The sequence below is a fragment of the Pseudonaja textilis genome, chromosome 6, assembly GCF_049901715.1.
Source record: "Pseudonaja textilis isolate UNSWEBS1 chromosome 6, rPseTex1.2, whole genome shotgun sequence".
Lineage (NCBI taxonomy): Eukaryota > Metazoa > Chordata > Lepidosauria > Squamata > Elapidae > Pseudonaja > Pseudonaja textilis.
Window position 1 is genome coordinate 21793216 of NC_141995.1, and position 24650 is coordinate 21817865.

At 37.9% G+C, this 24650-nt stretch overlaps 1 protein-coding gene across 5 annotated transcripts in view; it reads right to left on the minus strand.

Annotated features, from left to right (window-relative positions):
- Positions 1 to 1102: 1102 nt before the first annotated feature.
- Positions 1103 to 24650, minus strand: part of TMEM131L (transmembrane 131 like) — a 71124-nt gene continuing 47576 nt past the window's right edge. For 2 of the 5 annotated variants that reach the window (XM_087936007.1, XM_087936003.1), the window contains 19 exons: positions 24334 to 24472; positions 23919 to 24028; positions 21268 to 21340; positions 19422 to 19552; positions 18635 to 18777; positions 18098 to 18284; positions 16525 to 16710; positions 15732 to 15878; positions 14628 to 15244; positions 13868 to 14022; positions 12275 to 12399; positions 9941 to 10080; positions 9354 to 9533; positions 7669 to 7747; positions 7113 to 7198; positions 4768 to 4879; positions 4476 to 4546; positions 2130 to 2272; positions 1103 to 1526 (listed from right to left, as the gene is read on the minus strand). In XM_087936007.1, the coding sequence (XP_087792133.1) occupies positions 1248 to 1526; positions 2130 to 2272; positions 4476 to 4546; positions 4768 to 4879; positions 7113 to 7198; positions 7669 to 7747; positions 9354 to 9533; positions 9941 to 10080; positions 12275 to 12399; positions 13868 to 14022; positions 14628 to 15244; positions 15732 to 15878; positions 16525 to 16710; positions 18098 to 18284; positions 18635 to 18777; positions 19422 to 19552; positions 21268 to 21340; positions 23919 to 24028; positions 24334 to 24472 (3103 nt within the window). In that variant the 3' untranslated portion in view covers positions 1103 to 1247. The remainder of the gene's footprint in view (positions 1527 to 2129; positions 2273 to 4475; positions 4547 to 4767; positions 4880 to 7112; positions 7199 to 7668; positions 7748 to 9353; positions 9534 to 9940; positions 10081 to 12274; positions 12400 to 13867; positions 14023 to 14627; positions 15245 to 15731; positions 15879 to 16524; positions 16711 to 18097; positions 18285 to 18634; positions 18778 to 19421; positions 19553 to 21267; positions 21341 to 23918; positions 24029 to 24333; positions 24473 to 24650) is intronic. The other 3 variants (XM_087936006.1, XM_087936004.1, XM_087936005.1) reach the window with 3 other exon arrangements.

Below are 24650 nucleotides of genomic sequence, written 5' to 3' on the forward strand. Positions count from 1 at the left end.
TAGTAAGAACAACAACTTAGGCAATAGTGTTCCAGAGTCAATTGCTATGTTCACTGAAAATGAAGGGAAGAAAATGAAAGAACCTGCTTTGTGCAAAAATAGAAGTGAATTTCCCAACTCTAGAAGTGAAATCTCAACTCTAGAAAATTCCAGTAAGATTTTTGCACAGGTGGCAAACTCTATATGATATGCAGAGACCAAAAAGAAAATCGTGTTTATATATTTTCACAACTATTTATGTTTTTATTTTTGGAAATATGGCATATTCAGAATTAGGTTTTGGGGTAACTTCTGTTAGTAAAAAAAAAAAAAGCTAGAATTTGTGAAGTCGCAGTTATGGGGATATTGAATTTTCTTATACAGTTAACATGTACTACAGGTAGTCCTCAACCTACGGCCACAATTGAGCCCAAAGTTCTGCTGCTAAGCGACATGGTTGTTATGTGAGTTTTACCCCATGTTATGACCTTTCTTGCCACAGTTGTTAAGTGAATCACTTCAAGGGTTTATTAACATGGTTGTTAATTGAATCTGGTTTCCCCACTGACTTTGTCAAAAGGTCACAAAAGCTAATCACCTGACTCAGAGACCCTGCAACTGTCATAAATATGAGTCAGTTGCCAAGTCTCTGAATTTTGTCCACACGACCATGGGGATGCCACCAACAGTTGTAACTGGGAAAATGGTTATAAGTCACTTTTTAGTGCCATTATAACTTTGAGTGATCACTAATCAAACTGTTATATGTGAAGGATTACCTGTACTTCTTAATTTTGTTTTGTACAATTATTTGTATGGCTATTTTTTTCTGTTTATTGTTGTTAACTGCCTTAAAAGCATAAAAAAAAAACTATAAACTTGCTAAATAAAAATATATGAAATAGACATTAATGAAGTCAGAAAATGCTGGTTAGATGGCTTTTCATTCTGAAAGAAACAAGACAAAAACTTAAAAAGACCCTTTTACTTTCCCAAAATGAAAAAAGAAAGCAGCTAGGGAGTCAACAGCACGATACTCCCGATTGAGACTTCTCTAGAACACCATTGCTCATCTTATGCTTGAATGTGTTTTGTCAGAAAAGAGAAATGCTAGATGCCTTGGTAAAAAAAAAAAAAGTTTATTTTTCATACAAAAGTGCCAAAATAATGACCAACATTGAATTCTAGTTCAACCACCAGTTCATTCTAGTAATCAAAAGAAAAAGCTTTTTTTTTTAAGTTCACATTTTAAAAATGACATTCCTTTTTCACACATTTCCACAATAACCCGAGTCCCTAGGAAGAGAGAAATTTGCATTCCGATTAGCTGCCGAAGTCCATATATCTAAATTCATATAGGCACGGAATGGGTTAAACCTCGGGTAACATTCCTGCTTACAAAGAACTGCTTGGCTCTCCACCTGAGCTGAATGTGGAGTGGCAGCGCCGACAGGGCAGCAGTTGTCATAGACATCATTCTGAGGGGCCCAGATGGAACCAAAGAGGCCAGACATGGGTGACAAACTCCTGGTGCTTGAGAGGTAGGACTGAAAGGCAAAGAGAAGGTGTCACTGGGAGTGCAAAAGATGTCTGAAGTCCAGGGACAAAGCAGTTAAATAGCACTTGAGAAACTGAAGCAAGCTAAGGTGAACATTAAATTAAAATGGAAATAAACATTTTATTTTTAGGCACATTTTGCTGAAGGACCAGCCTTAACAACGTATGCATGCCCTCACAGCCCCTCATTATCCAAGCATGTTCTCCAGGTAAACGCGGACTTGAACCCTGTGTTTCCTAAACCCTGCTCCTATGCCTTAATCACTGCACCAGGACTGTAAATCTATTTTTATATCCAGAAAAAAAACCCAACACTTTTCCATTTTCCATTACTCATTTCATTGCATGCATAATGAAAACGTGTATTTAAATATGTACTGAACAATGAAACCTATGGAATTCAGAGCATGTGTTATTAAATGTGCCAAAATTACAATCAAAACTGAAATTGAAGCCATCTAAATTGAAATGTGAATGTTAAATACATCACTCTTTAAAAAGAGAAGCCCAAGAATATGTAAAGGACAACCCCAAAAGATTATGTTTGAACTGCTATAACAGAATGCATGAAACAGTCCATCTGTAATACTTACTGTTGGGTTGACATAACTGGTGGGTTCCCAGGTTGGAGGAAGGTTAGGTGGGGTGTTCCATGAAGACTGACAGCTGTGATCAATGAAGCTTGAATTTTGAATTTCTTCTGTGCATGGAAATCCATTATGGTAATTCATATTTTCTTTATTTTAGGAGACAGAAGGATTTTCAGTATTAATCAACTTTGTATCAAAGTGTGGATATTGTATATATTGTATGAATAAACATATATAATTTACATTAGTTATCTGAATAATTACTATATGAATCCTAGCTCCTGTTTTTATGCCCAGCTGACAGCAGCACCTAATCAACTCTGGCTAATCTCCATAAACCAAAAGGGCTCAGTCCAGATTAGCATTCGCATGGGAGGCTTCCAAGGCTATTTGGGAAAATTTTAAATTCCCAAAATAATGCCGTGGAAAACTACTCCCATTGCTACTATATTATATACCTATGTAATCCATCATAAATCAATCTGGACTTAAAAGTAGACTTCATTTTTATATCATGTTTTTGTTCGTTTATATAGGAGAGACAAGCTATACCAGGGGTGTCAAACTCGATTTCATTGAGGGCCACATCAGGGTTGTGTTTGATCTTGGGGGCCAGAGTGGGTATGGCCAGCTTGACATCACTCATGTCAGGGGCACCTGTGGTGGCCCGAGTGCTCTGCCAGCGAAAATGGGCTCCCGAGCTCAGTTTTTGGCTGCGATGGTCTCCTGCAACCCTCTGCCAGCAAAAATGGAGCTTAAGAGGATAGCTCATACCCCACCCCCGAGCTACATTTGGCAGAAAGTGTCAGGAAGCTGTCACAGCCGAAAACGGAGGTTGCGGTGGCAGCACGTGGCCCTCGCAAACTCCATTTTCACTGGCAGAGGCACTGAGGGCCAGTCCTTCACTGTTTCCAGGGCGGCCCTGTGGCCCAGATCTAAGCACCCTGCAGGCCGGATCCGGCACATGGACCTTGAGTTTGACACCCATGGTCCATACTAAATAATAATACAGGTTGGCTGAGTGAAGAACGATACCCATTTCACAGATATTGAAGGTGACTGAAACAGGCAGGCTGCCATATCTAAAGGCAAAGCAGGCAAGTAAGCAGGGTGGATAAAAGCCACTAATCCATTCTAAAAGATCCCTTTGGGGAAATAGATAAAAAGGAACTAATTTGTTAAGGAAACAAAAGAAAAAAAATGTCTCCTGACCCAAACAAAAGAAGTTGAGCCGGAGCACATGGGACGCCCTTTCCCAAATCCCATCAACAGCTACCGGATTTGGATATTAACAAGAAAAGAGTAGTTGCTAGTCTTGTCAATCAATAAAGCAAAGCAAACAAGGATTTGGGGAGCAAAGGGGCTCCTGACTCCAATTTCATTTTTGGATCCAGACTTGGCAGCTTCTGTCCATCTGGCTAATGCCTGCCAGTCTAATTGACAAAAACATGTGTGAAGTGTGAATGAGTGTGTGTAAGAAAGAGCAAATATACATCTATTGTAAAGTTCTACTGTTACTTTACGTTCACCAAGTCTCTAAAGAACCGATTGTGCCTCAATATTTGGTTGAAAGTGATTTCAGCATGGCTATTTTCCAGGGTTGTTGAGTCTGTGTGTGAGGGAGTCACCATTAGCCAAACCTGAGTGTGTGCTGACAGTCCAATCTGGACAGGAGACCAAAAGGAATATGCAAGAGCTAGGAGAACAACCAAAGCTATTCAGTGGAAGTCTGAATGCCTATTTAAGTGCACCTATTTCCATATATAAAATACTAATGGTTCTGTAGAACAGGGGTCACCAACCTTTTGGACCTCAGGGACCACCAAATTCATAATTTTAAATTCCGCGGACCACTAATATGAATTTTGACTGACAGTGGCTTGCTGATGTTGGTGGGAAAGTTGGTCCCATATTCCAGAGCTGCCGTAGTCACAGGACTGGCCCTTTGGTCATCCCGGAGCAGCTGTTCCTCCACCCAGGTGAACCAGCCTGCCATGACTAGAGGAGCTGCTCCGGGATGACCAAAGGGCCAGTCCTGTGATTATGGCAGCTCTGGAATATGGGACTGACTTTCCCAGCAAGCCACCCCGGGGCGGATTCCCTTCCCCCGCCGTTGGTCTTACCTTCCAGTTCCAGCTCACATGGCTCTACTCAAGGTAAAGTTTGTGCTCGGCTGAAGGGTGGGGGCCAGCGGGTGGGCAGGCCATGTGGGCGGCGCAGCCTGGATTAATTGCTTTGCGGGGGGTGTACTTTGGAGGGGACATTTCTCTGCGGACCACCAAAATTTTCTCATGAACCACCAGTGGTCCCCTGCCCACTGGCTGGCAACCACTGCTGTAGAAGACTTACCGTATTCATTCACTTCTACTGGACAGTACATGTTAAGCTGGCCATCACAGGGTGGATTCCAATCAACAAAGCTATTGCAAGATATTAAAAATAATGTAAGAAAAATTTCAGAAAGACTGAATTAAAACCAATACTTCAGCTCAAAAGTCACAACAAAAACATATTTCCAATAAAACAGCCCCTCCTAATCTGGATCCCACCACATCTTCCAGGTGTGAGAGGACAAGTCCCAGCCCCCCCCAACACAATCTCAGACTGTGAAGACCATAGTAAAAAAAAAACAAAAACCTGCCTATTATGTAATGAAGGGTTTTCCTGGATCATGCACGATACATTGTTCTCAAGACTGTAATTTGTCAGGCAGATAGGCTGGGATGACCACAAATCTCCTGCTGGATAAAGACCTAGAAAGGCAAATAAAATTTATAGCATGTTATATATTTATACAATATATATTTTTTTAAAAAACTTTCACACATCAGTATTACAATGCTATGCAACATTGTATTTCTACCCAAACAAATTAAGTCTTATAACATACAATATTCTAGCCACTTAATTGGCTGAGGTTTATACAGTTTTGATATAAAAGTTAAGGGCATAAGGCTGAAGATTATCCATCATATGAATTTGTTGTAAAGTTATGACTTCTCAGCTGGTATCAAACTCATTGACTTTGCTTGTGGGAAGCTGGCAGGAAGTTGCAAATCCCAGTCATGTGAGCTCTTTGCTTAATGTACCATGATCTTTAATGTTGACAATGAGGATTGGCAGTATTGCTACTGCTAAGTGATGCAGTCACATGATATCCCTCTTTACGATGGCATCACTTAACAACAGAAATTCCAGTTCCAAGTGAGGGCTTCCTATAGACCAGGGCTGTCAAACTCCCAGCTCGTGGGCCAAATGAGTCATGTGCTGGCCACGCCCACACCCGTTTTAGCAAAGGGGAAAAAAGTCCCGATACGTCATGTAATGCCGCTGTGACGCCATGAGTTTGAAACCCCAGCTACAGACCAAAGCTGAATTCTTAAGAGATTCTGGGAAAAATAATATATTTGCAGAAAGTGATAAGTTAGTCCCCAATTCTCTTTTTGGAACCCTGTCTATTTGAGACCAATAGATTTTAGAGGAGATGCTGAATTATTATATTCACAGGACTATTCCAGTCTTTTGAAACACACCTTCCAGAAGCAGCAATGTTTAAAAATGGGAGTCTGTGGGAAATGGAAGAACAGGAAGTGGATATTTGTTCTGAAAATGCTGGATGAGCAAGTCTTTCTACTTTAATTACTTTAAGCTCCCATTCGTCATTCACATTTTATGACTTAGATGGCAATTAATTAGAAAAAAAATGAGCAAAAAGACTTAATTTGTTTGTTCATTTATTTATATCTGGCATAATTTTCTACCTAATTTCTGAGATTTTACTGTCTGTCATTTTCCTAATACCTGCCCATAAAAAAGCAAAGTAAATCCAATCACTATAATATGTCAATTTATTTACATGGAAGTTGGTATTCTTGATTAAGGTATTCAGAAAGGAGAAAACGTACTTGCAAACTTATTTTAGCTCTGACAAAACTTCTCATCATACTTATTTTTGACCTTTTGTGAACAATAAGGTGATCAGTAGTTCTTATTTTGGGGGGAAATGTCATTTTAATTTTTTATAGTACTTTTATTAAAGATTGCAATTTACAACAATAAAAACTAATGCAAACTAAAAACAACAACAAAAAGTAAAAATGGAAGCAGGAAAGACAAAAATAGAAAAAAAACATAAAAACAAGGAAAAATAAAAATATGGTAAGGCAAAAGAAGAGAAATATATAAAGAAGTCACTTCCTCCTTCATCAAAAAATATAGGTAGTCCCCAAATTATAACTGCAATTGAGCCCAAAATTTCTGTTGCTAAGCAAAACAGATCTTAAGTGAGTTTTGCCACATTTTATGACCTTTCTTGCCACAGTTGTTAAGTGAATCGTTGCAGTTGTTAAGTTAGTAACACGATTGTTAAGTGAATCTGGCTTCCTCACTACACTGCTTTTGTAGCTGAGCACGACCTATGTAAACAATTTTAGTAACTTATCATCTTAAAAATTACATTTTAAAAAGTTCCTTTCCACTTATTTATTTGATTAGGATTTCATCTAGACTTTATCTTCTTTTAAATGGACACTGCCTGTAGATCTCATCCAATTTTGTCAAAGGGGCAGGATGCTAGTTGCACTCAAGGAAGCTCCAGATTTCTGAATCAAAGTTTCGGTAAGTAAGAAATTAAAAAAGAACAATTAATTATAACAAAACCTTGAGGGAACATTATCTTTCAATAGAAGAAAAAAGAAAGAAATACAAGGGATTTTTAATATCTAATTTAATATCTGTTAAGTTAGTGAAATTTAAGCAATCATTCACCCTAAACGAACTACCTAATTTCACTTGAGTTACACAAATCTTAGTGAAACAGCATTAAAGATAAATTAATCATTAGTTATATAACATTGTATATATCAGAAAGAAAATGAATAATGCAGGACTGTTTGGATGATTTGCCTTATATTACAAACAATAAAAATTATGCATAAAATTGGTATGATTTAGTTATTGTGTCAGATCTTTTTTTAATTAACCAACCTTCATTTTTGTCTTGATCTGTGGTTATATCTGTGAAGCTGGTACACAAATTCTCTGGATACTGTGCGATACCGTTCACCTCTCTACTAAAAATAAAGATAAATATTTTTATTTTTTTAACGATCAACATAACTTTTCCACTGCAAAGAGTATCACCATGGTTATGTTCATAAATGGACATATATTCCAGGCATGGTATCTAATGTAATTAATCCAAGTTGGAAAAAAAATGGCTATACGGGTTTTTTATCAAAATATTTGCATGGCAACATCTAGCTGTTCTTTTGTCTGATCTAAAAATACAAAGCAGTCAGAATTGATTAACATTACTAAGAAAATACATACATACATACATACATACAGACAGACAGACATACTGTTAAGCCAAAAAAGGGGGCACTTTAATATTTTATATGAAATAAACAGTAAAAAGCACTATCAAATGTATAAGTAAGTTTAAAATTAAAACATTTGCTTTTCATTTCTTTGTTAGTTATATTTGAAACAGTTGGTCTGTGAGTGATCTATAGAAAGAGGAATTATTAAAAGTCTTTACCTGGTGTTGCAGATGTTGTGGGAAAGATTTAAAGTAATGGGCGTATCCGGTGAAAAGTCATTACATGAAATGCTTTCCCCTGCAAAAAGCAAAATTAAGAATGAGAGACTGGAATAACATATATATAATACACTGACTATATGATTTAACTGGCAATCCCTAACGGGACTTTTAGCATCTTTCTAGAGATCTTCTTTCTTTTCTGTAGAGATTCCAAAAAGTCACAGAAAAGAAAAAGATTGAGGAACAGACATAGTATTCCCATCCAGAACTAATATATAAGACCACAATACCAGTAACAAGTCATAATGTATAAATTTGATAGTAATAGCAATAGCACTTAGACTTATATCCGATTCACAGTGCTTTACAGCCCTCTCTAAGTGGTTTTACAGAGTCAGGATATTGCCCCCAACAATCTGGGTCCTCATTTTACCCATCTCGGAAGGATGGAAGGCTGAGTCAACCTTGAGCAGGTGAGAATTGAACTGCTATCAATCAGCAGAATTAGCCCGCATTCTAACCACTGTGCCACCATGGTTCTTTAGATAAATAACTGTATAAATAAACTTGTCTCCTTGCCTTCAGAAATAATAACATTTTTTCAATGGCTTTGCCTTCATTGTTCCTTTATTTAAACTATGCTATTAACTCATGACAGTATTAAAATGCATTCAAAATAGTAATCCCAATATACATTTAATAAAGGTTAACAAGAAAAACAAATAGGAATTGCTAATGAAAAGACTTGATTGTTTATACAGGTAGTCCTCACGTAATGACGGTAATTGAGACCGCCAACTAAGTGATGCACTTGTAAAGAGCAATACTGCATGACCATGCCAATGGCAATTCCAAATGCCACCATTAAGCAAATTCCACCCAGTTGTTAAGCACAATGTCATGTGATTGCCTTTTGCTACCCCCTGCTGTCTTCCCCATTGACTTTGTCTGAAGTCAGCACTGAAGTTTGAAAATGGTGATCACGTGACTGTGGGATACTGGGACTGTTATAACTGTGAGTTGCCAAGTGTGCAAATCATGATCACATGATCATGAGGACACGGCGATAGCTGCATCTTTAAGGACTGGTCATATTTCTCCTCATTCAGCACCACTGAAAATTAGCATGGTTGCTAAATGAGTGCTTATAAGCAAGGATTATCTGTAGTTAAACTTCAGGAAGAGTTAGTTTTTGAATTTAAAAAGCCAGTTTGGTCTAGCAGTTAAGGCACTGGACTAGCAACCAGGAACTCTGAGTTCTAGTCCTGCCTTAGGCATGAAAGTCACTTTTTGTCAGCCGAATTCACTTTATAGAGTTGTCGCTGTGGGGAAAATAGGAGGAAGAGCCTTGAGATATTTATAAAAATAATAAAAAGTGGGATAAAACTTTTTAAAAGTGATATTCAGATATTGAGTTATGTTAATAAGTTCATTGGAAATTTAATTTAATCAGAATCCCTTTAAAATAAACTGATTGTATATTATCCCCTAAAATAGGTGTGCTTGTTTTGAAAACTTTAACAGCAGCAATTAAGATGTTTTTGTTATTTTCAAGATTATTTTATGAATAGCAATTAAGATTCCGGGGTGGGGGAGTCAGAGTTTAATGTAAGGTGGTGACATGCAGTGACGTTTCCCCAAAGCAGAGAAAAGAAAGAATGCGCGTCCAGACGCCCACATACTTGACGGAAGGAAATGCCTGCTAGGAATCTTCTTATCTCCATCTGAACTGCTCGTGCTGCTCCAGCTACCCCAGCTGCCCCGACTGGCCCGGACACTTCCAGAAGAACTCCCACAATCTGAACTTGAATCTGAACAAAACCTCTCCAAGCACTTCTTCTTGGGCCACTGGTAGAAACCTTCTTCGGGAAGCAGTTAACAAAACCAACTTTAACACTCGTATCATAGCATTCTCGTAAATAAGCAAATGTGTGATTACCAGGATATCAGACTTTCTCTTCTATTCCAGCTTTTGTCAGATAGAAAGATTAAACAACTTTAACAAATGGCAGACTAAGAGAGAAAGCTCATTTTTAAGCAAGGACTATCCCTGAAGTTTAGAAATGTTCAGTTTTATAAATATGGATATTTTTTTGGGTCACTGGTTGCCATTTTCCTAATCAGTCAAATATAAAGACTAGGATGTCCTCCTTATTATAGCATCAAATCAATTTATTTCTTGGATTTGATTTGAGGACCGAAATAAAAAGGATTTCAAATGAAAAACTGGTTATTATTGTTTGCCTTCCATTTACATTTTACTACCAACCTGCTTCTCTGTGTGCAGATTTATCATCTCCTTTGCAAGTTTCCCCGTTGCTTTGAGCACACCAATTTCTTATATTAATAGTAGTTCTGAGTTCATGTCTTTCACTGCACACATGCTTCAGTTCAGCCTGCTCAGGAACCCTGTAAAAATGTCCCCCAAACAAGAAAAAAAGCATTTTTTTTCTTTCTACTCTGAGCAATGAATGAATAATGCAGGGGTGTCAAACTTGATTTCATTGAGGGCTGCATCAGGGTTGTGTTGACCTTGGGGGAATGGGGAGGGGTGTGACCAGGGTGGGAATGACCAGCTCAGTGTCACCCATCAAGGCTCTATTTTTGGCCACGTCAGCCCTCCCGGACTCCGTGTTTGGCTGCAATGGCCTCCTGCGGCCCTCTGCCAGCAAAAACGGAGCTCGGGGAGGCCAGACCCCAGAACTCCTTTTTCGCTGGAAGAGGCACTGCAGGCCGGTCCTTTGCTGTTTCCAAGGTGGGCCCATGGACCAGATCTAAGCACCCCATGGGCCGAATCCGGCCCGTAGGCAGATAACAGATAACCAGAGCTGGAAGGGACCTTGTAGGTCATCTAGTCCAACCCCCCACTCAAGCAGGAGACCCTACACCATTTCTGACAAATGGCAGTCCAATCTCTTCTTGAAAGTCTCAAGTGATGGCGCTCCCACAATTTCCGAGGGCAAGCTGTTCCATTGGTTGAGTGTTCTCACTGTCAGAAAGTTTCTCTTTATTTCTAGGTTGAATCTCTCCTTGGTCAGTTTCCATCCATTATTCCTTGTCTGGCCTACAAGTGCTTTAGAAAATAGCTTGACCCCTTCCTCTCTGTGGCAGCCCCTCAAATATTGGAAGACCACTATCATGTCTCCCCTGGTCCTTCTCTTTACTAGACTATCCAAGCCCAGTTCCTGCAACCATTCGTTGTATGTTTTAGCCTCCAGTCCCCTAATCATCCTGGTTGCTCTTCTCTGTACTTTTTCTAGAGTCTCAACATCTTTTTTATAATGTGGTAACCAAAAATGGATGCAGCACTCTAGGTGTGGTCTTACTAAGGCTTTATAGAGTGGTATTAGTACTTCCTTTGATCTTGATTGTATCTCTCTGTTAATACAACTTAGGGTTGCATTAGCTTTTTTGGCTGCTGCTGCACACTACTGCCTCATATTTAACTAGTTGTCCACTAAGACTCTAAGATCCCTCTCACAGTTACTGCTATTGAGCCTGGTTTCACCCAGTCTATATGTGTACTTTTGGTTTTTCTTGCCTAAGTGTAGGACTTTACTTTTTTCTACACTGAATTTCATTTTGTTAGATACGTCCCAGTGTTCTAATCTGTCAAGATCCATCTGGATCTTGAGCCTATCTCCTTGGGTGTTAGCTATTCCTGCCAGCTTAGTATCATCTGCAGATTTGGTAAGTTCCCCTTCTATTCCCTCATCTAAGTCGTTAATGAAGATATTGAAGAGTACTGGGCCTAAAATGGAACCTTGTGGAGCCCCACTGCTTACTTCCCTCCATGTAGACTTAGACTCATTAAGGACTACTCGTTGAGTACAGTTTGTCAGCCAGTTGCGAGTCCATCTAGTGATGGTGCTATCTATTCCACTTTTTTCTAGCTTACTAAGAAGTAGGTTGTGGTCTACTTTGTCGAATGCCTTGCTGAAATCTAAATATATTACGTCCACAATATTTTGCTGGTCTATTAATTTAGTCACTGTGTTGAAGAATGAAATAAGATTGGTTTGGCTTGGTCTGTTCTTAACAAACCCATGCTGACTGCTAGTTATTACTTTACTTGTTTCTAGATGTTGGCAGGCTTTGAGTTTGACACCCCTGGAATAATGGCAACAATTCATATTAAAATTGGATGCTTGGGTTAAATAGCACTTCAACAACAACTTGACCACCTAAAAAGATAGGTTACATGTTAACAAGAAAATGAGTGAAATAAATAATTATAAAATAATAGATGGAGCCAAACTCTCCCTTTCTTACACAGAATTACTATTCCTATTTGGTAAAGGTTTCTGATCCAGCCAAAGAATTCTGCTTAAAAAAAAAAATCTTCATTTTTTTCTTTCCTCAGAATCCTTTTAGCATTCATTCTAAAATATTGCAGAAACCCCTTGGAACAGCAGCAGCAATGGTGACGGAAGAAGAGCAAGGAATTAGAAAAAGTCCTTCCTTCTGTAGACCGGGACATTCAGAATAAAAATACACTCAAAGACTGCTAGCACTCTGAATACATCCAATAAAATTTAAGAGGTAGAAACAGTGCTGATCTTCTAATTTAAAAATGTGAATATGTAACGGTAGTGATGCTTACCGTGAAGATATGTTTATATGCTTCTTCTTATTTTTTCTATTTGTCCTATGTCTATTCCAGCTAGTATTGGGCAAGTGTCCATCTTTTTTCTCTTGGCACCCATTTTTTCGGTGAACTTCTTCCTGCTGAAAGATACAATAATTTTTTTTAAATATACATGTGCTAGAACCATATTCAATATAACCAACTGTTGAAAGTTGATACTTTTATTCTGTTTCGAGTTAGAAATGGCTGGAATGGGAGCAAGAATAAGTAGTACAATTTTGACTGACAAAAACCAAGTCAGTATTATTAGCAGACCTACTATAAATGCTCTCTTTCTTTCTTCTTTTCTTTTTTTTTTTCACTCACTCACTGTTATTGCTGTTCCAGTGAGCTTCAAAGATTCCTGAAAAGTTATTTCAGTTTTGTATAATATAGTTGCAGCATATTTTGCTTCTGGTGTTAAGATCACAAAATTGTAAATCTAAAGTGAATCAAACAATATAAGTAACCTCATGTTGGGTATACGGCATCTAATTTGATCTAAGAGACCATGCAAAGCTTTGAAAAAAAATTTTTTAAACGATTTAAATTTTCTATTTTGTAAAAATGGGGCTCATTAACCCACTTCAACCAATCTTCATATTTTGAAAGTGTTATTCTTTTTAACAATTATATTGCTTGTACTTTATTACTAGTAATTCCAATTACTGTAACACACACATTGTCATGCCCCTGTCAGAATCTGATTCAGGGGGGGGAGGCCAAACAACTGACAGGGAGTGGGATTGTGGCTCCATTGGCTGTGGAAGAAACTGGGGAAGGGCAAAGGCCAGCTGGGCAGAGCAGGGAAGAGGTAGAGCAAGGGAGAGGGAATTTGGAGGAAGATCCAGGCCCACCCACCCCCCTTTTCATCCTAGGGCATGCAGGGAGGAATGGAGATGGGAGCAAAGAGAGTTGCATGGCTTACTGGGGAGGAACGAGCCCTGATTCCCTTCATTAGCTGCAGCTGGGAACACAGTGTTTAAAAAGGGAAGCTGGGCACAGCGAAGTTGTTGGGAGCAAATTGTGAATTATCTGGTACTGTCAAGGCTTATTGGGGTTCCTGGCGTCTTCCCAACTGTGTGTGTTTTGCCGGGCTTTCAAGTCTGCAATTACTTCTCCTGCCCTGTCAAGTTAATTATTGCAGTGTGGTTTGTGTGGATTTTTATTTACAGTTTGTATGTACTTTGTTTTTGGACTGAATTTCCTCCACTTAAAAACTGTACTTGGGAGAGTTTTTTCTCTAGCTGAAGGTAACCTGGACATTGGCGACAAAGTTGGAGGTACAAAAGGGACCCTTCTTGCTTATTTGACCATGTTGCCTTTGGGCCATGTCTCGGGTCATCGCACACATGGTGCCTGGGGCATACTGATAGACAATTGTTAAAAAATATGAAACAAGAAACAAAATAGGACTACTATATAAAGTTCATCTCGTTGTAACCACTGGGCTTTTATTAGCTTCAATAAAACTTTCCACAAATTGGATATTTAACTCCCCCCCCCGCCCTCTGATCTATCATCTTTTTTTAAAGTGAATATTTCAACAAAGAGATATAAAATACAAACCTCAGCAGAAATCAATTCCCGTTTTCCAGAATACAGTAATTCATCTTTAAGTCCTTTGTTCTCTATCTTCTCTGTGGAAAGCGGTCCACTAGCCTGTTTTTGCAACGTCTCACAGTTCCCTGTTTCATTCCTGAGAGGCACTTGCTGACTATTTCCTTGAGCAATAAAAAGACATGTACCTTGTAATAACCACTAATAAACCATGAAAAATTGTGGACCTGTGTTACTTGAAATTTATAGTACAGGTTAGCACCATGTGAGATTGGATTTAAAAATTCTCAATTTCTTAACTGAAAATATTATTTCATAAGATACTTTAGAAAAATATTTGGGTCTGAGTAGATAAAATAAAACATTGGCAAAACCCTTTTCTTTCTGGAAAGTAAAATAAAGGTGAACAAAACTATGCTTGTATTTCAATCACTTTAAAACTTACTCTGAAGGAATTTCCTCATTTACAATTTGTTTTAATCCTAGTAAATATGCCTAAAATTGCAGCCTTTGTGTCATATATGCATATCTTTTGTAACTGTTGAATGCTGAAAATTCAATTAAAAGTCACTTCTTAAAAGCATTAAAATGCTTGGGGGTTGCAATATCATATTAAGGTTGCTAATTGGACATAGTCCAGCTTCTATGGCCATAATTCTAAGCATTATCTTCAAAATTCTAGAAGTTAACAAAAAACTATTTTCTGTCATGCATATTTCTTTGTTGAGTTTATTCAAAATGACACCTTTTTTATTTTAAATTTTTTTACCTCCATTTTTCCTGGAACTCTCTTGAAATTCTGATTGTTGTTGAGGTGAAGATCTTGGAAAGCGACTTTCCGACAATTTCTTTGATGACTTTGAAGGACATAACTCAGGTTCTTTGAGTTCAGCTAAATTTTCTGGAGACTTAAGATTCGTTTCCTTAGGAAACATATTTGTTTGAAGGCCCTCCTTCAAACTGCAGTCTGAAGAAATGTTTTTCATAAGTGTTGCACTTTTCAATGCACTTTCGTCTTTATCTACAAAGTTCTCTGGATGTGCTAAGTTCTTTTGCATGTCCATGTTTACGCTATTTGCATATTTCAAGCTCAGCCAGTTTTCATTAACAGTACAAATGTCTTCCTTTGGTGCTGAAATAGGATTTTCAACTGACTGGCTCGACTTTTCATCTGTTGTCAGAATGTTGCTACTAGTCGTTGGGCTTGATTTTTGTTTACCATAGTACACAGAACATTTATGTTTCTTCTGAGAATGACTATATGTTGCCGGACTCCTCTTGGCAGCATTCTGGCTACGGCTGGTTGCAGCGCCCACCAAAAGGGATCCTTTGCCTTTGCCTTTATCAGAAGAACTGTAAGTCTCAGTAAACGTTCTGCAGCTGCTCCTAATTTTAAAATAAAATTATAAGACTTACTATAAAAAAAGATTGCATGGCTTCTATACAATTGCCAAAAACAACACAATAAAAAACAAGTTGTAAACATGGAACCAAGCATAAAAACTGAAAATCAAGTTGATACTTTCTAAAAGGATTTCTGTATTTCCTTCAGTTTTATATTTCCCGGCTCCCGTAATATATGTCATAACAAGAATATTCATTTTTTAATTTTATTTATCTATTAAAGTTATATGTCCATCTTGCCTAGATTTTTGTCCCTCTTCCACTGGAAAGATACTGCAAAATGCAAATATACATATACTCTGATATGCAAATATGCAAATCTAGATTATGTATAACCAGACTTTTTAAAATAGTAATTGCCTTCTCAGCATAAAACAGCAGCCATCCCTACTAAGATCTTAGAAATATCAATTACCCCTTTAAATAAGATTTCCAGGAATTTTATATATAGAAAGATAAAATGCATTACTTATAAGTTTCAGAACTAATGATGTCCACAGAATTGTTGTTTTGCAATGTAGAATTATGATTTGACCGCTGTCTTGACTTCATGAATTCTGTTAGAATGTACTGTGCTTGCTGGAAAGCTATCAAGATCACACCAAATAAGGACAAACTGCAGATACAAACACACATATAGAAACAGTAATGCAAAATGTGCAAAAATTAAAGTCCATTTAACCTCAATTTAATAAAATACATTTGAAGGCACCAAGAAGTTATAGTCAAAGGGTGATTACTATTATACAAGTTACCATATCCTAAACTTTGTGTAGCAAAGGATTCAATATGTAATACTGCATGGCATGTATTCTCTTAACACTATTTTAAAGTCATCCATGATCCTGATAGATTCCAGAATTTACTGTGCCTAGTACCTCGGTATGATGCAAAACCCACTAAGGAACGGTATGTGGGATGTAGGATTCTTCTCCACCAAAATAAGTGGGCTGTCAGACTATCAGCACCTTTACATATTTTAGTTTCTGCTTAACACTGAGGTTATCCTTTTTTTTCTGGGTTTGTATATTCTTCAAAGCCTGATAGATACCAAGCAATTTTGTTGAGACCAACTACTTGTATGAGTAATCAACAAAAAAACTCTCTTTTATAATGAAATTTAAAAATCAACTAGAGGAAAAGTTTGGTGGTAATTGATTTTAAAAAATCCTCATCTGTTAAAATAATGTAACAACTATTCCTGTATGATTACTTCTCCTTAGGATCCCACCGAAAGCATCCTGAGATTCTTAATGCTTTACCTTACAAAGAGTACTGTGAGCCTCCAGAATGACTCTTCCCAACTGGGGCCTGGTACCACATCCGCACATATGGGTAAAAGATGGTGAGGAAGGGTCACATTGAGAGTAAAGTGAAACTCGATGCCAGCAGCAGTAACCAGAGTCAGTTCACGAATAACCCAAGATGATGTAAAATCTGGAGTAAAACTGCACCAAAAAAAAAAAAAACCAAGTCAACGAAGCCTTTTTTTAAATAGTTCTTTCATAATTGCTTTTGCTGGGAACAAGATCATTATGGGTAGGTCTCAAATTCCAACTGTTCATTCAGTGACCATTCAAAGTTATGGTAGTACTGAACGAGTCGTACTTACACCTAGTCCTCTAAGACAGGGTTCTCCAACCTTGACAACTTTAAACCTGGCAGACCAGTTGAAGTCCTCCAGGCTTAAAGTTGCCAAGATTGGAGACCCCTGCTCTAAGATACAGTGGTCATGTGTTCAAAATTCAGGTGCTTGGCAGACCACCTGCACTTATAATTTTAGGCATACTTCATCGCCCTTCATCTCCCTATCTTTTCTATCCCTGAAGCCTGACTCTTCTACTGGAGTGCTCCACCACCCAGCTGACCTTTACTATCTTCTTCCTCCCACTGCTGAAGAGGTATGCAAGGCTTTCTTGCCAAGGTCATACATGGCAGTTACGAGAACTGGGAAGGCAGTCTCATACGGTCAGCACCTGCCTTGTGGAAGACCAAGCTGGGTATACCTTGTCAGCAGTAAGAGCAAGAAGATGGCAAAGGCCAGTTTTTCTGTTGTGGAAGCATACTTTCCTGAAGGAACTCCTTTTCTCTCCCCCCCGCCCCCCCATATATATACACACAGACTTAAACTATGAGCAAACTGTCTGCTGAGAAGGAGACATTCTGCAGCTATATATCCACATAATGGCCTCATTAACTGCTCTAGTCAGGAGTGGTATCAAAGCATCACCAACAAAGAAAGCAAGAAAGTGGTAAATGCCTGGGTAACAGGATTCTACCAGAAATATTTTCCATTTTTAGCAGAAAGATGAATCGTGAAAAGGTGTAATCATTCCAACACAGAATGAAAAAATGCTTTGAATGCATAATCTTATTCTAATATATCTCTAATATATCTCTCTTATCTAATACCAGCAACTGTGAAATGCGTTCAGGAAAGAATACCATAACAAGAAATGCCTTTGCCAGAAGACTGAGGAAAGAAGGCTAAAGAAGAACACTCTCAGATCTGAACTAGCCTATGGAACTTTTCTTTTTAAAGCATTATTATTGTTAGAGGTAGCAATGACAAAAAACCCATAAATAATGATTTAAGTAGCCAGCAAAGCAAACTGTGTCTTGTTAAAAGATTAATCTCAACATCTAAAATAATGTTGAGAATTACAGAATATATTACTGAAGTAAAATTTTATTAAAATCCTTACTAGTAAGAATTTGGGAATTATAGGATTTTCTATGAAAATGTTTTACGGAATGAACGTTCTGCTCATTATCGATATTTAAAGACAACTGTAAGAAACAATAAGTTTATCAATAAAAGCAACAAATGCTTACACAATGCTAATGTCACGTGAAGAATTTGATGCCAAAAAGAATTCTCTGCAGTCAAGTACTTCGAACCCATATCCTTGACAACTGTATCCATTAATTTTCATAGACATTATAGTAATAGGAAGATGACCAATGTTCTCAACTTTAAAGCTCTTTGTGATAGAAAGAATATGCTTGCCATCTTTCAGTTCTGAAAGTCATAAAATTGATATAGTTATTTTTATAGCAGTCGATCTATCTCAATGTTCTAAAATGCTAACAAATCTTCCCATAATGCTGTTACAATGATATGCAGTGCCCCTTCAACCTCTTCCCTGTATTAATGCAAAAAATATCTGTACTACATTATATATTATCCATGCATTTATGGCACATATTTATGATTATAAATAGCCACAACAGGAATCAGAGATACGTGAATAAACATACATGCATGTTATGAACCTAGTCTCTACAACCCTTTCTTCTAACCATACATATTCTGCAGACTGGAAACTAATTCAATTCAATCCCTTACCAACAGACAAATTTTGTACTCACGTCGTCTGCAATCCATAAGGGTTGACTCTGGCACCTTAAATCGAAGAGATCCACCAGCCCCAGGTAACCTTCCCCCTACTTTCAATAATTCTCTTGCTCCAATGCCTTCAACATGAACCATATCCAGAATTGTCAAATTATTCCTGCAATAAATCAATACAAACTTACATTAAGAAAAAAATATTAGCACCATCACAAATCATCTGACAGCATACAATATGTGCAATATATCTCAAAACAAACAGCGATAATTCCTTTTCCTAATGTATTAATGAATTAACTTATCCTAATGAATTAACGTATCCTGAAGACCTCATGGATATAGGAACACCTTGAATTAACACTGACTTTAATGATGGAAAAAAGATATTTCCAATAAAAGAAAGCTAAGAGCTCTGTATTTGTGTGCACAAAACTGACTACTGGAGGCATACAACATAAAATATTCAAGGATGGATAATTATTATATAGTATACATATGAACTATTTTACATATGAATTATATGGTATACATATGAAGTATATAAACTAGAGTTTACATCAGGGATCCCCAACCCCCAGTCCATACCCCGGACCCAGTCTGCAGCCCTTTGGGAACTGGGCCATGCAAGCCACAGGCAAGTGCATGCGAAACCCCACTGCCCCCTGCCCGCCCACGGAGATGGAAAAGTTGGGAACCCCTGGTTTATATCACCTCATATCATTTCAGAGGTGAAGCATTTTTAAAAATCTGCAATGATACTTTTTAGCTTCACTCTCTTTGAAGTAAGTAAAAAAGTAGATTTACCTGACTAATATAAGGGAAGTTACTCTCCTGTAGTCAAGAGGTGTAAAGACAACACCAACTCTCTTCATTTCTAGAGGCTGCAATTTCAAATGAAGCATCTCAGAACCAGACCTGCGATAATCATGGCCTTCCTGGGGTTTGCCCCCCCGAGTAAAATAAAATAACATATTAGTTATATTTGTATTTTATGGCATCACTTAGCATTGATTTGTAAATTGCATTTTTAATAAGTTAAATTAATAAGATTAGATAAACATACAGTTTATAAATTCAACAAAATATTCTGATGCCTTTTCTGTTTGTAAGAAAATAATTCTTTTTCTAATTATTAAGAAATGAATGTTGTTGAGATGAAGACTCAATGTGTTACTTTTAGCAACAAACCAAGAAACAGTTTGCCACTCAGACTCATAATTATGAAATGGAAGACTATATAAATTGATATAATACATACATAAATTTATTATTATTAAGGCATCTTCTTTTTACTCTACAGCAGAGGGAGACAAACTCAATTTCATTGAGGGTTGCATCAGGATTGTGTTTGACCTTCGGGGGCCAGAGTAGGCATGGCCAGCTCGATATCACTCCTATCGGGGGGGGCTGTGGTGGACTGAGTGCTCTGCCAATGAAAATGGGTTCCCAAGCTCCATTTTCAGCTGCCACTGCTTCCTGCAACCCTCTGCCAGGGAAAATGGAGCTCAAGAGGACTGCACGTGGCCCTCCTGAACTCCGTTTTCCCTGGCAGAAGCACCATGGGCTGGTCCTTTGCTGTTTCCACAGTGGCCCAGATCTGACACCCCTGCTCTACAGTATTACTTTCTGCATAAACAATAGCTTAGGCAACACTCAGGGCAACACCCTTAAAAAAACTGAAATATCAGGACTACAGAACATATGTATCAAAATTAATAGACTGGTTAAATCAATGAACAAATTAGGCATGATCGTTACATCTGTAATAAAATTAACTAATTTTGAACATCACAGAATCCATGCCACATAGTCAATACAGTCAAATAAAAATTTTGCAAGTCTTTCTATACTCTTTTCTTTTTCTCTAGAGATACTGCATATCACACTTGAATCTTTGGAAAACTTCTTGTTGCCCAAGACAAAACGACTTCCACTTCTACATATAATCTAATATGTAGACTAGATTCTAATATAATAATATAAACCATCATACTTTGGATGGATAGATCTATGCACCCATTAGATGGCATCAAATAACTAGTTTTCTGTATCTTTTTGCTACCACTCAGCACCTAAGATATGGCAACCCTAATAAATAAAAATTGATTACAACTAGCAAGTGAATCTTTCTTCAAGGTTTTCTCTCTTCATTTGCATTGGAAGCAATCTTCTATAACACTTAAAAATATGGAGGTGTTTCTACCAAACTTCTTTTTCTTAACTCCTATCATTAGTTACCTGTGGTAATCATTTTATTCAGTGGCAGAGCCAGTTTTTCTTCCCATTTTTAATCCTGACTGATTAAAGTCTGTATTCTAACTAAACTTTGCTCTTTTAATGTATACTCTCTAATAATAGGGTTTATCTTTCTGTGACCTATCCTGTATTATTTGATTGTTCCATAAAAATGAAAAACTTGCAATAGAGACAATGAGTTTTTCTTTTTTTTTAAACTAATAAATATGCCTCATGTAAAAGTTAATTCTATACTTTTTAGCAAATAATAATTCTGAATAGTTGAGTGCCTTTTGTGTATATAAACAACACATTCTGAAAAAAGTAAATTGCTGGAGAGTTTATTTAATGTAGATCTATTTTTAAGTTCCCTATTTTTTATGTATTACATCACTTTAACACAAGACAAACTTACCCGGTAAGTACACTCTTCTGTCAGTCTGAATTCAGTGGTTGTATAATTAATAGATTTTATATTTGCACCAAACCTGCATCCAAATGCATTAAAATAGTTATACCCCCAAACATAGAAAATGTCACAGAAATAACTGAAAAGGTCAAGTTATTTTAAGTTTCTATTTAATTCAAATATTTTGTATTGCTCGTCATTGTACTGTAAGAAAGGATATTATACAGTTCAAAAGTATATTATAAATTTTATTGCCAGAAAAACATATGGCCACCATTAAGAATTTTGAGAGAATTAGTCCAATTTCCCCACACAATAGCCACAGGAGATTGGTACTTTCATCCAGTTGGGGAAAAAAAGGCAGTGTCATATCATCCTTGATGCATGCATCACTGCAATGCCATTTCTGTCATTCTGCTTCTGTACCATCCCCACTTTTCCAGCTTTCTGCTGCAAATCATGAGAACCAGTTTGGTCCGGTAGTTAAGGCACTAGGCTGGAAAGCAGAAGAGAGTGTGAGTTCTCATCCAGCCTGAGCCATAAAAGCCAGCTGGATGACATTGGGTCACTTACTCTCTCTCAGCCCAACTCGGCTCACAGGGTTGTTGTTTGCGGGTAAGGAAGTGTGTTTTGCTACCTTGCAAAACAATAAATGAAGAATGAAGGAACAAACAAATGAATGAATGAATGTACAGGCTCACATCTGCTATCATTTATTCTCAACCTCTGCATGTTCTATGCATGCTCTTTTCTATGGAAAAAAAAAGCAACTGGAATTGGAGACTCACTAAGAGCACAGAAGATCTAAAACATGCATAGCTACACATACTGTCTCTTCTGTTTTCTCTATTGTTTTCACATACACTGCTCAAAAAATATAGGGAACACTTAAACAACACAATGTAATTCCAAGTCAATCACAGTTCTGTGAAATCAAACTGTCCTCTTAGCTAGGTAGCAACACTAATTGACAATCAATTTCACATGCTGTTGTGCAAATGGAATAGTCAACAGGTGGAAAGCATAGGCAGTTAGTAAGACATGCCCAAGAAAGGAGTGGTTCTGCAGGTGGTGACCACAGACCACTTCTCAGTTCCTATGCTTTCTGGCTGATGGTTTGGTCACTTTTGAATGCTGGCGGTGCTTTCACTCTATTGGTAGCATGAGATGGAGTCTACAACCCACACAAGTGGCTCAGGTAGTGCAGCTCATCCAGGATGGCACATCAATGCGAGCTGTGGCAAGGAGGTTTGCTGTGTTTGTCAGTGTAGTGTCCAGAGCATGGAGGCACTACCAGGAGACAGACCAGTACATCAGGAGACGTGGAGGAGGCCAATAGGTGGGTAACAATCCAGCATCAGGACCGCTATCTCCACCTTTGTGCAAGGAGGGACAGGAGGAGCACTGCCAAAGCCCTGCAAAATGACCTCCAGTGGGCCACAGATGTGCATGTGGCTGCTCAAACGGTCAGACACAGACTCCATGAGGGTGGTATGAGGGCCCAATGTCCACAGGTGGGGGTTGTGCTTACAGCCCAACACTGTGCAGGATGTTTGGCATTTGCCAGAGAACACCAAGATTGGCAAATTCACCACTGGTGCCCTGTGTTCTTCACAGATGAAAGCAGGTTCACACTGAGCACATGTGACAGACATGACAGGGTCTGGAGACGCCGTGGGGAACGTTCTGCTGCCTGCAGTATCCTCCAGCATGACCATTTTGGCAGTGGGTCAGTAATGGGGTGGGATGGCATTTCTTTAGGGGCTGCATAGCCCTCCATGTGCTCGCCAGACGTAGCCTGACTGCCATTAGGTACCGAGATGAGATCCTCAGACCCCTTGTGAGACCATATGCTGGTGCGGTTGGCCCTGGGTTCCTCCTAATGCAAGACAATGCTAGACCTCATGTGGCTGGAGTGTGTCAGCAGTTCCTGCAAGATGAAGGCTTTGATGCTATGGACTGGCCTGCCCGTTCCCCAGACCTGAATCCAACTGAGCACATCTGGGACATCATGTCTCGCTCCATCCACCAACACCACGTTGCACCACAGACTGTCCAGGAGTTGGGGGATGCTTTAGTCCCAGTGTGAGAGGAAATCCCTCATGAGACCATCTGCCACCTCATCAGGAGCATGTCCAGGCATTGTAGGGAGGTCATACAGGCATGTGGAGGCCACACACACTACTAAGCCTCATTTTGACTTGTTTTAAGGACATTACATCAAAGTTGGATCAGCCCATAGTGTTTTTTTCCACTTTAATTTTGAGTGTAACTCCAAATCCAGACCTCCATGGGTTGCTAAATTTGATCTCCATAGATAATTTTTGTGTGATTTTGTTGTCAGCACATTCAACTATGTAATGAACAAAGTATTTAATAAGAATATTTCATTCATTCAGATCTAGGATGTCTTATTTTTGTGTTCCCTTTATTTTTTTGAGCAGTGTATTACACTTTTTTTTTGATAAACCTAATAAACTTAGTTTATTTATTTATAATCTGTTCTATTCCAGAGTGACCTCAAGTGGTATAAAAGTAATAAGAGGACTAATGGCTATCATCACATCCCTCCCACTACATATATTTAGTACCATCGATATGGATGGAATTATTTTGTATGCGTTTAAGTCATATTCTTTAATAGTTATGTTAATTACCATTTGCTGAGTAGACTCAGTGGAGCTTGAGGATCAGGATAGAAAGACAAAGGCAGGAGTTGCAATGTAACTGGGAAATATGAAGGGTTTCTTAGCGTAAAATATTTTACCTATAAATAATTAAAATACAAGAATTCAAGTTATTAACATACAGTTTTGAGGCATATTTTGGAATGTTATAAATTTTAATGTTTTTTCTCAAATATTTGCAATTATATATAAAGAGCATGATTATAAATGTCAGAACTTTTTCTTTCCACTAATTATAATGTATGTTCAATGTGCTAAGCTAAATTATTGGCTTCAACCTGCTTCTACAATTTTCCTACACAGCAGTTGACCTCAAAATTCTTTTAAATCGATGCAATACCTACACATTAGAATTTTTTTCAGGATCGTAATAATATAATCTCACCATGCTGTTCATTGGTGCAGCTGCACTGAAGTTCAGTGTAAGACCTGCCTCTGACACCAAGTGGGGAAAAGATAATGCAGGTGATGATTCTTCAGGATTTTTTTGATAAGCAGCTTGAATAATTTCCCTAAGATTTCTTCTGTTGAGATAATACATGGAAAACAATGGTCAATACATTTGATGCTTTGATTATAAGTATCAATTATATATCTTTAGTTGGGAATATTTGTGAAATTAATTCTTGTTTTTTTAAAAATATTTATTTATAAAATTTATTGGCTGCCCACAGGGTAACTCTGGGCAGATTACAATCCTAG